Source organism: Lepus europaeus, chromosome 12 (assembly GCF_033115175.1).
Source record: "Lepus europaeus isolate LE1 chromosome 12, mLepTim1.pri, whole genome shotgun sequence".
Classification (NCBI taxonomy): Eukaryota; Metazoa; Chordata; class Mammalia; order Lagomorpha; family Leporidae; genus Lepus; species Lepus europaeus.
Genome location: NC_084838.1, coordinates 95,714,954 through 95,732,044, shown reverse-complemented (window position 1 = coordinate 95,732,044; position 17,091 = coordinate 95,714,954). Strand labels below are relative to the sequence as shown.

At 52.9% G+C, this 17,091-nt stretch overlaps 1 protein-coding gene across 1 annotated transcript in view; it reads left to right on the top strand.

The window, feature by feature from the left end:
* HSD17B3 (hydroxysteroid 17-beta dehydrogenase 3) overlaps nt 1–2,016 on the top strand; it is a 37,029-nt gene extending 35,013 nt beyond the window's left edge. Inside the window, exon 11 of the mRNA XM_062206791.1 lies at nt 1,906–2,016. Coding sequence (XP_062062775.1) covers nt 1,906–2,016 — 111 coding nt within the window. The remainder of the gene's footprint in view (nt 1–1,905) is intronic.
* The last annotated feature ends 15,075 nt before the right edge of the window (nt 2,017–17,091 follow it).

Here is a 17,091-nt window from a genome sequence, read left to right as displayed (position 1 = left end):
GGCGTGTTGCTTCATGGACTTGGATGGTAGAAGAAGGGAGGGTTCAGCTTTTGTTCCCCGAGGCTGTGCCCTGTCTTGAAGGAGCTCAAGGATCAGAGAGACTGAGCTGCCAGAAGGAATGTGAATCCCTCCTGAGCGGTTCCTGTTGCACTTGGGTCCACATTCTGTTGTTCTGCATGGAGTAGGTGCATTGAGGAATGTCGGGTTAGCAAGATCATGCCGTGGGCAGAGTAAGGGCTTCTGGGGACCTGCAGGTACCTCCCTGTGGGGCTCAGGTGTGACGCGAGGGCTGGCGATTTCCAAGGCCTGTGCCTGCAGCACGAAATGCATTGCACGGGGCAGCGCTGTGCTTGCTGGCGGCTCCCCCTCTTTCTAAAAGCCAGGACCCCGGGTTGGTAACCTACAGCTTTGTGACTTTCATGCCCACAGTGCTTAGCACCCACTCTGCCGCAGGCCTGGTGCCGGCTGGCGGGAACCTTTCTGATGTTCTCCTCAAATCTTTTTTTTTTTTTTTTTTTTTTTGACAGGCAGAGTGGACAGCGAGAGAGAGACAGAGAGAAAGGTCTTCCTTTTGCCATTGGTTCACCCTCCAATGGCCGCCGCGGTAGGCGCGCTGCGGCCGGCGCACCGCGCTGATCCAATGGCAGGAGCCAGGTGCTTCTCCTGGTCTCCCATGGGGTGCAGGGCCCAAGCACTTGGGCCATCCTCCACTGCACTCCCTGGCCACAGCAGAGAGCTGGCCTGGAAGAGGGGCAACCGGGACAGAATCCGGTGCCCCGACCGGGACTAGAACCTGGTGTGCCGGCGCCGCAAGGCGGAGGATTAGCCTATTGAGCTGCGGCGCCGGCCTGTCCTCGAATCTTATTTTGATGGAGCCTTGGTAGAAAGAGCAGGAACACAACAGAAGACTAGCGCCAGGATGAGCAAGAGCTCCAAGTCCTGATAGATGTCGGCCTAGGTAGGGTTCTTTAGTTTAGAATCTCCTTAGGGTTTCTCCTACCAGGGGTCCAAAGGTGTGATTGCTTTGGCGTCTGCAGAAACTTTGTTGAGAAGAGTGTAGCAAGGACTTTAAAAGATCTGGGACTTTAATAGTCAAAAAGGGGCTGGCGCTGTGGCGCAGTGGGTAAAGCTGCTGCCTGCCATGCTGGCATCCCATATGGGCACGGGTTCAAGTCCTGGCTGCTCCACTTCCCGTCCAGCTCTCTGCTATAGCCTGGGAAAGCAGTAAAAGATGGCCCAAGTGCTTGGGCCCCTGCACCTGCTCTGGAGACCTGGAAGAAGCTCCTGGCTCCTGGCTTCAGATTAGTGCAGCTCCAGCCATGATGGCCATCTGGGGAGTGAATCAGCGGAAGGAAGACCTCTCTCTCTCTAACTCTGCCTGTCAAATAAATAAATGAATCATGATTAAAAAAGAAAAAAAATATCTATGTATATGTTACGGAAATTTTATAACTTTGACAATCAGCAGTGAGTGCTCACCTACAAGATTTTTGAAAGTGGTGAGAGTTACCCAGGTAACCCAAGCACAGAGCCTGTATGGTGAATTTTCATCTTCCCTACCTTTTCTGGAAGACTACCTACAGAGACCTTCTGGAACATTCCTTCATTCCTTTGCCCCATACGGCTTGGCTGGGCCCCATCTCCTCCATGGATGTCTTTGGGCGTCCCAGGCCAGCCGCCGGAAGTGTGCCCCACGCATGCGGTCATGAGCGTGGACAGGGCAGGCTTGGGTCTTTCTGGGTGGCCACCTCGTTGATGGCAGCTGGCTCTCCTCCTAGTCACCGTCCGGAGTGGAAGAAAATGTTGTGAGTGACCACGAGTACACCGCGGTGTCTGAGCTGTGACGACCTCACCCTTGTCACTGCCCTTTCTCCCAGACACTCACGAATCCTTCTCTGGTTCCAGGCGGGCTTTCTGAGCCTGATCCCGGCGTGGGCCTTCTACAGCAGCTGGTGCCAAAGGCTGCTCCTGACGCACTACTCGGATTACCTGAAGCAGAATGCCAGGGTCAGCTAGGCCGGCCGTGGGCACTGGGGCTGCGCCGCTCCTCCACACCTGCACTGGCCAAAGGGGACCAGAGAGGCGGGGCAGCCCCTTGGCACCCTGCAAGGAGCAGGAATGACGGCGCTCGAACCCCGGACCTAGAATTTACTTTTTTTTTTTTTTTTTGACACTTCACTCAAATCTAAAGATCTTTGGAAAGGCGTGGTGTACAAACAGGTGTTGTGTGGTGGGGTTAAGGGGTTTATTGTGAAGCGATGAGTGTGCCTGTGGGGAGAATTGAAAGTTTCCACAGCGAGTTTATTAAATAAATGTGGTGCAAAGAAATCTTTCATTCTTGGGGTCTCAAGAATGATTGTGCCTGATGGGCTATTTGTAGAGCCGTGTGCAAAAGTCAAAGCTGGAGCCAGGATGTGGGATTGGTAACAGTATTAAGACTTCTATGGGGACCACGCTGTGGTATAGCGGGTTAAGCTGCCGCCTGCAGTGCCGGCATGTCATTTGGGCACCAGTTCGAGTCCTGGCTGCTCCACTTCCAATCCAGCTCTCTGCTATGGCCTGGGAAAGCAGTAGAGGATGACCCAAGTCCTTGGGCCCTGCACCCATGTGGGAGACCTGGAAGAAGCTCCTGGCTCCTGGCTTGGGATTGGTGCAGCTCCTGCTGTGGCTGCCATTTGGGGAGTGAACCAGCGGATGGAAGACCTCTCTCTCTCTCTCTCTCTCTCTGCCTCTCGTCTCTCTGTGTAACTCTTTCAAATAAATAAATCTTAAAACAAAACAAACAAAAAAAAAAAAACAACACGCCGGGAAAAGGAGCAGGAAGCAGTCTCCGTGTGTCTCTAGGCCAAGATACAGGTCTGACATCTCTGAGTGTGGTCAGTGGCAACAAACAAACAAACAAACAAAAACAAAACAAAACAAAAAAACCTCTCCCTCCACGTTCCACCTCTTTTTATCCAAACCACAAACCTTAACTATACAGTTTGGGCAAACAGACACAGGTGCTCGATCTGTAACCCTAGCGAGATAGCAAACACCTCCCTGATCCTCTTCCACTATCGACTGACTTTACCCCATGCTGGAATTGCATGTGGATGAAGTCATGCTGTCTGGGCCTGCTTCGGTGTCTGGCTCCTTTTACTCCGTGCAGTGTCTGTGAGCGTCATCCCCTTGGGCATCCATTCTTTGTCATTTCCTCTGCAGTCCTGGGCAGGAATACAGCACACTCTCCTCTTGGTCCTCCCCAGTTTTTCCGTGTTGGTTTATGGTGAAGAAGGTTGCTGTGGACACAGTTGCCTAAGTATTTTTGGGGACATATGTTTTCACTTCGGTTGGGTTTCTACCCAGGAGTAGATTTGCTGGGTCAAAGGGCTGTTGTATTAAACATTTTATTTTAACCTAAAACACATAAAAGTATATTTCTTTGCCAATCTTTTGATGTAGAGCCAAGCCAGTCCTTTTCCTTAGCTGTGGTCCACTGATTGGAACAGCGGCTTTTCTTTCCACATAAATCGTACCCACACAGCGCACCAACTATAGGATGGATTCTTGACTTCCTCCTAGAGAAATGAGAATTGAACGACATTTAAAACCATTCTGAGTGCAGACTCCCTTTGGCCTTTCAAAATTCCCCCCGGCAACCTTTTCCAGTTATCTTGTCCACACGTAGCTTGCGTAGCAATAATGTCCATTCAAACCCCTGCTTTGGTTTGGGTGTATTTCTCGGAATTCATGCGTCGGAAACTCCAGCCCCAAAGCCACCTGTTAATGGCTTTTGGAGGTGAGGCTTGTGGAAGGGCAAATGGGTCCGTGAGGGCTCCTCCTTCAAGAGTAGAATGATCAGGGCCGGTGCTGTGGCTGGAAAAGCTCTGCTTCCATCGCAAGGATCCCGTAGGGGCACAGGTTTGAGTCCCAGCTGCTCCACTTCCTATCGAGCTCTCTGCTATGGCCTGGGAAAGCAGTAGAAGATGGCCCAAGTCCTTGGGCCCCTGCACCCATGTGGGAGACCTGGAAGAAGCTCCTGGCTCCTGGCTTCGGATTGGCACAGCTCCGGCCATTTCGACCATCCTGGGGAGTGAACCAGTGGATGGAAGACCTCTCTCTCTCTCTGCCTCTCCTTCTCTCTGTGTAACTCTGACTTTCAAATAAATAAATAAATAAATGTTTAAAAAAGAGAGTATAATCCATTTGTGGTTCAATGGGTTGCCTCAGGAGTGACTTTGTTATAAAAGTGAGCTCTCTCTGGCACACTTGCTCTGTCTGGCGCTGTGTCATGGTGCAGCAAGAAGGCCCTCACCAGACACCAAGGAGACGCTGGTGCCGTGTCCTTTTTAAAACAGACTTATTTATTTTTTGAAAGCACAATTACAGAGAGGGAGATACAGGGAGATCTTCACTCCCTAAATGGCCACAGCAGCCAGGGCTGGAGCCAGGAGCCAGGAGCTTCTTCCGGGTCTCCCATGTGAGTGCAAGGCCCCAAGTACTTGGGCCATCTTCCACTGCTTTCCCAGGCCATAGCGGAGAGCTGGATCGGAAGTGGAGCAGCCAGCGCCCATATGGAATGCGGCACTGCAGGCAGAGGACTAACTCATTGCACCACAGCACCGGCCCCTCTCATTGGTTTCTATATTTTTTAGATTGTTTGCATACTAAATTCAGCTGATACTGACAGGCTTGGAAACAACACAGGGCCTCTTCATAAGCACTCAACTCAGCCGGCAGGAGGGAGCGGCAGGAGCCACAGCACAGAGCAGCTCTGCACTCGGTAGTGGATGTTCAGTCACAGATTTCTCTGATGCGCCATCCGGACATTGTGAAGGGACTGCAGAGTGCCCGTTTGTTGTGGTTACTCTTGCTGGCGGCAAATTAGTCCCAAGCTTAGCAGCTTGGAGCAGCTATTTTGTTACGCTCCTGGAGCCTGCAGATTCTGAATTTGGGCAGGATTTGGTGGGAAGGGCGGTGTTTGCTTCAAGGTGCTGGGAAAGCTGGGTGGGTGCCAGTGCCAGGGCTGGGGGCTGGAGTCACCTGCAGGTGTCTTTATGCACTCATCTGGAACTGATGCGGCCTGTTGGCTGGGGTCCCTCCCTGTGGCTTGGGCTGCCTCACAGCGTGAAGATGCAATGCAGGGCTTCACAGTGAGTGTCACAGGAATCCACGAGGATTCCTTTCGACCTGTTGCAGAGTTGCTTCCCATTGGATTCTTTTCTTTCTTTCTTTCTTTTATTTTTTACAGGCAGAGTGGACAGTGAGAGAGAGAGAGAGACAGAGAGAAAGGTCTTCCTTTTTGCTGTTGGTTCACCCTCCAATGGCCTCTGTGGCCAGGCGCTGCAGCCGGCACACTGCGCTGATCCAAAACCAGGAGCCAGGTGCTTCTCCTGGTCTCCCATGGGGTGCAGGGCCCGAGGACTTGGACCACCCTCTACTGCCTTCCCGGGCCACAGCAGAGAGCTGGCCTGGAAGATGAGCAACTGGGACAGAATCTGGCACCCCAACCAGGACTAGAACCTGGGGTGCCGGCGCCACAGGCAGAGGATTAGCCTATTGAGCCGCGGCGCCGGCCTCCCATTGGTTTCAAATAGATGCTAATGAACATCTTCCGTGAGTTTCCCACCACGCATCCATCTTCTGCAGATCTCATCCATCGATTTTGCGAAGCGTCTGGTCAGGTCTTCTGCCCATTTTCTAATAGGATTTTTTCTTGTCTGAGGGTAGAATTTAAACGATCCTCAGAAGATTCTGGATATAAGTCCTTTATTGGATAGTCCTTTTTTCAGAAATGACTTCTGAGTTTTTTCCCCATTTTTTCATCATCTTAACAGGATCTTTTGCAGAGAAAGTATTTGTTTTTAAAGATTTATTTATTGGGGCCGGTGCTGTGGCACAGTAGGTTAATCTTCTGCCTGTAGTGCCGGCATCCCATATGGGCGCCAGTTCGAGTCTTGCTGTTCCTCTTCCAATCTAGCTCTCTGCTATGGCCTGGGAAAGCAGTAGAAGATGGCCCAAGTCCTTGGGCTCCTGCACCCATGTGGGAGACCAGAAGAACCTCCTGGCTCCTGGCTTCAGTTCGGGGCAGCTCTGGCTGTTTTGGCCAATTAGGGAGTAAACCAGCGGACAGAAGACCTCTCTCCCTCTCTCTGCCTCTCACTGTCTATAACTTTACCTCCCAAATAAATAAATAAATCTTATTTTATTTTATTTATTTATTTGGGAGGTAGAGTTACACACAGAGAGAGGAAGTCACACACACACACACACAGATCTTTGATCTGCTGGTTCACTCACTGATGACCACAATGACTGGAGCTGGGGCAGGCTGAAGGCAGGAGCCAGGAGCTTCTTCTGGTCTCCCACATGGGTGCAGGGGCTCAAGCACTTGGGCCATCTTCCACTGCTTTCCCAGACACATTAGCAAGAAACTTGATTGGAAGTGGAGCAGCCAGGACTAGAACCAGCACCCATAAGGGATGCCAGTGCCACAGGCGGATGCTTAACCTGTTACACCACAGCGCCAGCCCCCAGCATAATTCTTTAGAGATGATTCCTAGTTAACCAAATCAGCTTATTTGGATTGACATTTTTTTTTACTCAGTTCCTCCTTGCTTGTTATTGTGTGATTTTAAGCCATGAACTACTGGTTTAAAAGGATATCTATCTATTTATCTACCTATCTATCCATCTATCTAGATAGATACTTTTAATGGTTCCTCTTCTTTTCCCTCTATTTCATCATATTTGAGGATGTTGTTCAAGCAGGAGAGGATGTTTGCAATGTTTATCAGTAACTCTGGAATTAAGGGAAATAAAATTTGAAGCAACCCAGCCTTTTAGCAACCAAACCTTCCTTAATCACCAGGGGTTATCAGCCCAGAGTCCAAGCTCTGGTTTTAAAAATATTGGGGCCACAAATCTGTTTGGACAAGAAATCTACAGTTGAACATTTCTTCCTCTTTTAAAAATACACAAGAGTACAAACACTTGTGCAAATGCAAATAGGATCCAAACCACGGATGTTGAACTTACAAAGTTCTGGGAAAGACAGGACAACCATTTGGAAGCCATTCAAGAGTCAGGATGGCTTTGAAAAGTCCCTTCTGGGAGCATTTCTGAGGGTGGTCAACTGGGAGCAACCTCCACAGACCTCTCACCCCCCACCCTCCTGGAAGAACTGGGGAGCAATCGGTTTGCTGTGCACGCCCACAGCTCATTCCATTGGTGCTGCCTGTTGGGTTTTTCCCACCTACTCCCAGTCCTACTTGTCTGCATTGGCTGCAGGTGCTGGGAGGCCAGGCCCTGCCAGTGGACTGAACTTGTGTGCCTTTAGCATTTCCATATAGAGCAAGCAACATGGCAGCTGGGCAAAGAGGGAGAGGACATCGTCCCCAGTGGGACCCCACTTGTCACCCAGTCTCCACCTGACTGCCTGCCAAGAGCTTGGGGCACTGACAACCTCGGCCGTCATTCTTACTTGTCAAGTACTTGCACCCAGCGGCTGCTGCTTGCGACACTGGCACCCCATATCCGAGCACCAGTTCAGGCCCCAGCTGCTCTGCTTTGGATCCGGCTTCCCACTAATGCTCTTGGGAAGGCAGCAGATGATGGCCCAAGAGCTTGGACCCCTGCCACCCACGTGGGAGACCCGGATGGGGTTCTGGACTCCTCGTTTTGATCTGGCCCAGCCCTGGCTGTTGCGGCCATTTGAAGAGCAAACCAGCAGATGGAGGATTTCTCTGTCAAAAAGATAGATGAATCCTTTAAAAAAAATACCTTCACCGAGCATCACGAGGTCTCTAATGGAAAGCAACAGAAAGTGCAACCACAGGGGTTGTGACTCGGCTTAGAGACAGGTCATCGTGGTCTCCAGGGCCTTCCCACCTGGCACACAGTCCAGGATTCCCAAAAATGGTCCTCAGCAGTGGACTCGTCCCTCCCAGCAGGAGGTTCCTGCCCCTCCCAGCTCAGTCTCCCAGGCCATCACTGGTGTCCTCCCCTTCTTGGACTGGAAATGTGAGGAGCTTCAGGGTGTCCAGGTGGCCTCTACGAACTGCTGGCACCCCAATCCAGGCTGACGCCCCAGTGGACTGTGCACTGTTTGCTGATCCCATTACTAGGGGGTCATAGACCTTTCCCTGGAAATGCAGAGCCACGCCAAGTGTCCCGCCCTGCCCTGCAGCTCACCTAACTGGGGAAATGTGCACTCTCTTCTCTTGCTGATCTTTCCCTGGCCAGCTTTCCCCCAGTGCTGCAGCCTGAGTTATGTTCCTTCAGCCCTGCCGGATTTCATGTACTGAAGCCCTAACCCCCCGCCCCTCAGAGCGGAGGACGAGTGTTTGGAGGTGAAGTCTTTAAAACGAGGCTGTTGGGTGCTGTTGAAATCCACCGAGATCTCTTTGTGTTACGTGTCAAGATGAGCAAAGCCAAGCTCAGAGCCGGGAAGCAGCACGTTTGAGTTTAGAACCGAGACCCGAGCCGCCGCAGCGCCGGTCTTTGCACAGGGCAATGCCTTCCCCACCACTCTTGCAAGAACACATGTGCAGCAGCTGCGGAGGCTCTGTCTGTGCCGGCCACATCTCCCCCTGGTGGCCGACAGGCGCACTGCCGGCAACATGAAGTCACCACCGCCGGGGTCCCACGGGGAGACCAGGAAAGATGTTCCAGTGTGCAGTGAGTGGTGGTGGTGGCAGTGTCTGTCGCTGACCAAGACACGTGCTGAAGACGAGGAAGCCTGCTCTGGTGGAGAACTGCTACGTGGGGGAGTTTTGCGGACAGCCTTCTGGGTGGGAACACAGGTGTCACTGTACTTACACCACATGCTTCCTGGTGTGGCGTGGGGAGTTGGGGATAGGATGCTTTGGAGGGGCCAGCTTTTCTCTGGTGTTTCCATTGCCTGGCGTTGACTACTGGGGCCGCAGGGCAGTTGACCCCAGATTTTTTTTTTTGACAGGCAGAGTTAGACAGTGAGAGAGAGAGAGACAGAGAGAAAGGTCTTCCTTTTCTGTTGGTTCACCCCCCACATGGCTGCTGCGGCCGGCGCTGCACTGATCCGAAGCCAGGAGCCAGGTGCTTCTCCTGGTCTCCCATGGGGTGCAGGGCCCAAGGATCTGGGCCATCCTCCACTGCACTCCCGGGCCACAGCAGAGACCTGGACTGGAAGAGGAGCAACCGGGACAGAATCCGGTGCCCCAACCGGGACTAGAACCCGGTGTGCTGGCGCCGCAGGCAGAGGATTAGCCAAGTGAGCCACGGCACCAGCGGACCCCAGATATTTTTGACAATGCCCGAGTGGAAAGCACAGCGCTTAGGTGTGTGCTTTGGATGCTGCCCTGTGGTCCAGCTGAACCACTGAGCTCCAAACCTGGCCAGGAATCATTAGGAAAACAAATGCAGATTTGCAAGCTCTGCTCCTGACTGCTGGAACTGGGGGTGGGGGTGGGGGTTGGCCCAGGATCTATCATTTTGAAAATAGCCCTACTAAAGTTTCAGGGGCATGTAAGAAGCTGGTACCTATTTAAAACAGATAATTTGGCACATTTTGAAACGATCACCACTGTCAATCACAATGACCACAAATATCGATCACCTCCACCCCTCCCAGGTCCCCTTGGGCTCTTTCCTCTCTGCCCCCTCCCAGAATCAGGTGATCACTGATCGGATTCCGTCCCTGCAGATTCTCGGGCTTTTCTGAGCAACACGTGGAGCTCATACCGCGTGTCTTCTTCCTGGTGTGGCTTCTTTCACACCAGTTACTTTGCAGTGCACGCATGCCTTTGCATGGACCAGTGATAAAAAGTTAAAAGAGGGAGAGAAGGTGGGAAGGTTCACCCCAAATGCCTGCAACTGCTTGGACTACACGTAGAGCAGAGCACCCACTCCTGGTCTTCCACGTGAGTGGCAGGGACCCAGGTACTTGAGCCATCACCTGTGTTTTCCAAGGGCCGGCCTCATCAAGAAGCTAGAATTGGGCGCTGGAGCCAGGACTCGAATCCGGGACACAGAAGTCTTCACTAGCGTCTTAACCACTAAGCCAGATGTGCGTTTCACTTTTGAGGACGCGGTGATGGCAAAGTGGCTGTGGCGTTTTGTACTTGCACCAACAGTGCAAGAGCGCCCCCTGTTGCTTTGCATCTTTAAGGACGTTTCTGGAAGGAGCTGTCCGGCTGACGGAGAAGCAGCTCGGCCTGCCTGGATGGCAGGCTGTTCTTTGGTCAGCATGGATCTGGCCGATGCTTCTGGGGACCCAGATAACTAAGCAGAGACGCAGGTGATGTGCAGGAAGTGGGGGTTTGGGCATGGCCCCAAGTGCTTCTAGCGAACACATACCCCCGTGCACAAGCTACTCCACCATCCTCCTGTTTCTCTCCTCCTGGAAAGTCTCTCACTTCTATGACACTGCAAATTCTCTCTCTGAAACTTACGATTTTACAGGATGCTGTGAAACAAACAAACAAACATAGGGTTTAGAGTTAGGCACCTGTGAGCTTGAAACCCCACTGAATTTCTTAGACTTCGTTTCTTTTCTGTAACAGGAAGCAGCCCTTGAGGTCCTGGTGAGCTAGTCCCTGCCTGGTGACAGGCACCCGACAGGTGTCATTTTCTCCCCTTGCCAGTGCCAGCTTCCTGCCAATGCGGACCCTGCAATGTCACCCAGACACCGATGGAGCTGACTTATTTGCCTGCAGGGGGAAGAGCAGAGCCCACCCAGCTTTGTCACCCGCACAAGGCCCTGTGTCTGGGCGAGGGTGTCACTGACTTCCCACTGGGTACAGAACAAGGCGGAGGATTGCTGACCACGCGCGAGGGAGGCTGCCGGGTGGTGACCCCGCGGGGGACGGGGAGCTTCCTCTGTGCACCCCCAGATCCCTGGTGAGGTCAAGAGCAGGTGTGGAGGGTGCGAGCATTACTGCATGCGATCTTTGCAGTGATCTTGTCACGCACGCTTCCGAAGCCGACTGCACCGGACTCGAACGTTCTCCGCCACCCATCCCCAGCTGCGAGGCGGGCGGGCAGTCGGTGTGGCGGAGCTGCCGCGCCTCGGGGGAGGAGGAGCGACCGCGCGGGGGCAGTGTGCCTCCGCGCCAGCCCCGGGACCGCATTCCTGCCCGGCTTTCAGTGGAGCCCTTCTGCAGGGACAGCGGGAGTCGGTGCGTCCAGGGGCCCCGAGATGCCCAACTCTGGCCACGGCTAGAAAGTGGACCACGCACCGAACCGCCACTGCACGGGGTTTCGTGGGGCAGCTGGTCAACCCTGCGAAGCCATGGCTGGCATGCGGAGAATTTGGTCTCCCTTGGTCTTTTGCCCTACAAGGAGCTGGGCTCAAAGCTCCACCGGCGCCGTGAGCATTCCCCAGAGGCTGGTGATGAAGGGCCCTGGCCTTTGGGAGACTGGAGTTGCCGTTTGCAGGTTGCCTTTTTCTGTTCACGCATCCTGTGTGGCTGTGCTTGGGTTCCCGTCCCTGCTCCACACACCCCCCCCCCCTTCCCCCGTTCTGCTTTCCGGGTAATGGGAACCCTGGGATGTCCTTGCCATCCACGTGGGCCCCTGGGATCCAGTTCTGGGCTCCCGGCTTCAGCCTGGCCCAGCCCTGGCTGTTGGAGTCCTTATTAGAGAAGCGCACCATTGGAGGGCTCTATCTCTTTTCTCTTTCAAATAAATACATTTAAAAAACAAAACAAACCCAAGAATCGTTTGCAATTTTGTTCAGTTTCCTGAACGGATCCAAACAGGAGGCCCATATACATCTAAAGGAGCCTCTGTGACCTCCTGGCCTCTCCGGGTAGGGGCTGCAGCCGCGCCCTCCCTCTGGTGGGCACCCTGCCGAGAGGGGCTGCGCCTAGCCGGGGTGGGCGCAGCAGAAACAGGCGCTGCTCTGGCTTCTGTCTGGCTGAGCCCTGGCAGAGGGGTCCCTCCCAGCTACCTGGGGGGCCCGAGGCCTTATCAGCAGTTATCTTTCAGCAGCGCTCAGGAGAGGGGGGCGGCTCCCTGCTTTTGTCCCTTTGTTGTTCCCTGGCTGTTGGTTACTTCCCTGAGGCAGAAGTCGGATGCCTGGGAAGCTTTTCTCCCCACCCCCCACACGCTATTTTTTTTTTTTTTCTGATTCTAAAGTTAACATTCATTTTCCTTTTAAACTTTTTACTTTGAAATAATTTGAGGCTTTTAAAAGCAGTGCGGGGGTGGGGGTGGGGGACCATTAGGCAGAGTTCCCTGATTCGTCTCCCCTGGATGGATGTGTCTTGCCGCCTGAATACTTCAGTCTGTATTTGCTAAAAATTAACCACAGTCTAGTGACCCAAGCAGGAGATGTGGCTGATGTTAGCAGTGGGCTAAGAGGCTGTGTCTGAGGCCAGTCTTCCATATCAGAGTGCTGGTTCCCATCCTGGCTGCTCTGTTTCCTATCCAGCTCACTGCTAATGCGCCTGGGAAAGCAGAGGCTGGAGGGTGTTTGGGTCCCTGCCACCCATGTGGGAGACCTGAATGGAGCTCCTGGCTTCTGGCTTCAGCCTGGCCCAGCCCCAGCTGTGGTGGGCATCTAGGGAGTGAACCAGCAGATGGAAGACCTCTCTCTCTGTCTCTTGCACTCTCTGTTGCTCTGCCTTTCAAACAAACAAATAAATAAATAATTAAAAAAAACACACACACACAGGAAATGTTATATATTAATATTAGCTGTCGCAAACCACACCGAACACCGGAGTAAGGGAAAGGGTTTATTGGGGAACACTCAACAGACCGGAGTGAAGGGGCTGCGAAGGAAAAAGAGACCCGTTGTCTGGGATGGGGTCTAATATAGTTTTTCAGGGGGTGGGCAGTGAGGTAGCAATTAGCCAATCCCATTAGGTTGGGGGTGGAGCTTGGCACAGGTAGTTTGGGCCATGTGGCTACCTGGCTTTCAGTAATGGCGCGGGTACCGGGGCATAGAATGTCAGTAATGGCGGCGGATACCGGGGCATAGGATGTCAGTAATGGCGGCGGGTACCGGGGCATAGGATGTCAGTAATGGCGGCGGGTACCGGGGCATAGGATGTCAGTAATGGCGGCGGGTACCCGGGCATAGGATGTAGATCGCGCCACAGATAAGAGACTGCGCCTGCGCCAGTTTACTAACAGGAAACCTACATTGACACAGTGCTGCTGTCTCAGCAGCATCGCGTTCCCCTGTTGTTCCACTAATATCCTTTATGTAAGTGACACCTTGGGTTATTTAGTCACCTTTAATAATTCCTCGATTTTTACTTGGCTTTTATGGCTTAGACATGCAGCATTTTTATTTTATTTATTTATTTGAGAGGCAGAGACAGACAGACAGACAGAAGGGGAGAGAAGCCATCTTCTGATTCACTCCCCCGAAACCCACAGTTGCCAGGCCTGGGCCATGCAAAAGCCGAAAGCTGAGAGCAGGAAGTCTGTTTGGTCTGCCTTGGGGAGGTCAGGAACCCATGGATTTGAGCTGTGGGAAGCTGGAGTCATAGTGAGCCCAGGCATTATAGCCAGTGTCTTAACTGCGAGGCCAAATGCTACCCGTGACGTAGATGTTTTTGAAGGGTATGCACCCGACGTTTTGCAGGGAGTCCTTGACCGTGGGCTTGTCCGTGTGGCCTCAGGATTAGAGCAGACAGACTCCCAGAAAGGCGGAGCCAGGCACGTCCTACCAGGAGGCAGCCAACCGGCCTCCCACCGATTACATTACCGCAGGAGCTGGTTCATCCTGTGGTTGAGTGGTGCCTGCCAGCTTTCTCCACTGTCAGGTGCAGGGAGAGTCTTGGAGGCTTTGTGCACATTTTACATCACCTGAAAGGTGTTGTCCAAGAGAAAGGGGAGAATCAACCAGAATCCATCTCCGGGAGGCATCATCACTTTCACATTTTTTTTTTTTTTTAATTTATTTATTTAGCCGGCGCCGCGGCTCACTAGGCTAATCCTCCGCCTTGCGGCGCCGGCACACCGGGTTCTAGTCCCGGTCGGGGCACCGATCCTGTCCCGGTTGCCCCTCTTCCAGGCCAGCTCTCTGGCCAGGGAGTGCAGTGGAGGATGGCCCAAGTCCTTGGGCCCTGCACCCCATGGGAGACCAGGATAAGCACCTGGCTCCTGCCATCGGATCAGCGCGGTGCGCCGGCTGCAGCGCTCCAGCCGTGGCGGTCATTGGAGGGTGAACCAACGGCAAAAGGAAGACCTTTTTCTCTGTCTCTCTCTCACTGTCCACTCTGCCTGTCAAAAAAAAAAAAATTATTTATTTGAAAGGCAGAATTACAGAGAAGGAGAGAGGTGGAGGCAAAGAGAGAAAGAGAGAGAAAGGTCTTTCATCTGCTGGTTCACTCCTCAAATGGCCACAGTGGCCACAGCTGGGCCAGACCATAGCCAGCAGCCAAGAATTTCATCTGGGTCTCCCACATGGGTGCAGGGGCCCAAGGATTTGGGCCATCTTCTGTTACTTTCCTAGGCATATTAGTAGGGAGCTGGATAGGAAGTGGAGCAGCTGGGACTCGAACCAGTGCCCATATGGGATGCCAGCCGCAGATTAATCTGCAGCGCAACAATGTCGACCCCACCCCTTCCACGCTCAGTACCTGCTCTTCTTCCTGTCCTTGGAGTCTCTCTTGTCTTCTGCAGAAAGCCCCTAAGACCCTAACCCAGCCAGTGTGGTGCGTGCCTGTGTTCAGTGTGGCCTCCTTCAGTCCCATCCCCTGGGGAAGTTGTGTGTGGGGGGAGGGTAGTGACAGCGGAAGGGGGCAATGTGGAGACCTTGCCCGAGACCCAGGTGTGATTCCTACTGAACCTGTAGGTTTAGCACAGAGAAGGGAAAGTTTTTAGTAGGTGACACCTATTGGCACCTACAGAATCCAGCACCCTGGTTTCTCTCTGCAGGTGGAGAAGGAGGGGCCCTTAGGGCTGGCTTTGTGCCTCCCCGTGCCCCCAGGGGGCGGGGTGCTTCCTGCCTGTCTTCCTGGAGGGTCCTGGGAGGGAGGAAGGGAAGGTGACCGAAGCACCTGGGCCCCATGTCACCAGCAACTCAGGGAAACACCCCCACGGGCATCAGAATTCTGCAAGCCTGGGGCCAGGGGAGCGGTGCTTCGGCACCAAGTCTTGAGGGCTTGATTCAGGGCTGCTAATGCGGGTGCTCTGTGGTTTTCATTCTTCAGACCATTCCACTTGCTGCAGGCCAGCAGGTAGCTTGACCTCTGAGATTCTTGGTGGGGGCGGGGGGAACCCTCAGGCCAGAGATGCAGATATGAAAGTGAGATTATGGTTGCAGCAAAAAGTGGGACCCTGTAACTTAACTAGTCGGCCAGCGAGTGCAGTGAGCTTTGATTCCAAAGTCCATCGCTGTCCGCTCATTCCTCTCTAGGTCCATGGTACTGCAGCTGCTATCCTAGCCGGAGTGGCTGTCCCCTTCCACCTCACTATTGCAGGTGGCGTCTCGGTGGATCTCATGGCTGAAAACCTATTGTCCACACCGTGACCAAAATGCGGTTTCCACAGTAGCATTCGGACTAGCGATGGCTAGAGTGAAGGCCAATGTTTAGCCCTTGTGTTCCAGCCCTGCGGCTTTGCCTCTGCCCACCTGCATGGTCCCCTGTGCAACCATGTTTTGAAGGCAAGAAGCCAGGGAGTGTTTAGATGCCACTGAGTAGGTGTCGTGTGCAAATTTCTGGGCCAAGTGTTTACACATGTAAATGTGATTAATGTTGCCTGGTGTTCGCCCATTCACCCATCATCAAGGGCGCTGGGCTTGTGTGTGGCACTGTGTGTTTCCTGGACCCACCCATCTTGTCCTTACCTCAGGGCCTTTGTGCCTGCTTGCAGCACTGCATCATTTTTTCACAGCACCCATCACTGTCTGAAATGTCTTGTTTCCTTATTGGCTATTTTGTTTATTTCTGATCCTCCCATTCCTTGAGTGGATGCATCCCATAAAAACAGAGATCTGAAGTCTCTAGTTCACTTAAGTCCTCACTGCTGGTACAAAAACTGGCATGCAATGGATCTCCATTAAAAAAAAAAAAGTTTGAGGGGCCAGCATTGTGCCGTAGCAGGTAGAGCTGCCACCTCTAACAATGGCGTTGCATACGGGCACTGGTTCATGTCCCGGCTGCTCCAGTTCTGATCCAGCTCCCTGCTAATGGCCTTGGAAAGGCAATGGAAGATGGCCTAACTGTTCGGGGCCCTGCCACCCACATGGGAGACCCAGGTGGAGTTCCTGGCTCCTGCCTTGGGACTGGCCCAGTACTGGCTGTTGTGGGCATCTGGGGATGAACCAGTGAATGGAAGATCTCTTCCTGTGTATCTCTGCCTGTTTCTGTAATTGCAACTTTCAAAATAAAGAAATCTTAGGGGGAAAAAAATTGAATGAGAAGATCATTGCACTCAGGAAGTGGATAAAGATGGGGGAGCCACCATTGATGTCAGCCCAAGGCCTCAGTGAGCTCCATGGGTCCCACTGCTGTCTTTTGCAGCATCTCCACTTGCCTGGAAGCAGGGCTGACGGGACAGCTGATTCGGGCAATGTGGCATTGGGAGGGAGAGAGGAATGGAGGAGTCAGGCCCGTATTGTTGCTGTATTAGGTTGCGAGTGACACAAACCCAACTCAACCCGGCCTAGGAAGGAAGGAGCAAGGATTTCACTTGCATTTGTGACGGAGATACTGGGGGTGTTGTGTGTCAAGACTAGACCCAGGAGATCAGCTCAAACAAAGGCATCAGAAATCCCCTTTTTCTCTCACCAACTCTTGAATGTGTGTGTGTGTTGAATGTGGTTTTTTTTTTTTTTTTTCCAAAACATTTGAAACACAACTAGTGATAAAACTGCTCCTGACTTAGACCCTTCCAGGCCTGAAACTGTGTGCTCCTGTTGCTGTTTCTGATATTGTAGTAAAAGAGCTGGGAGCGAATCAGCATGGCCCTGAATTCCACACCTTTACTCCTGGGCCAATTACTGTTCCAAGACTTTGATTGGCTGGTTTGGACCACACCTGCACTCCTGGACCAATCACAGTGACCAGGAGATGCCGTCCTCTTATTGGCCAAGCCTGGGTCTTGGGCACTTACAGAGCAGATGGTGGGGTCAGGATCATCTCAGTGTCATGGTCTGGGGTAGGAGGG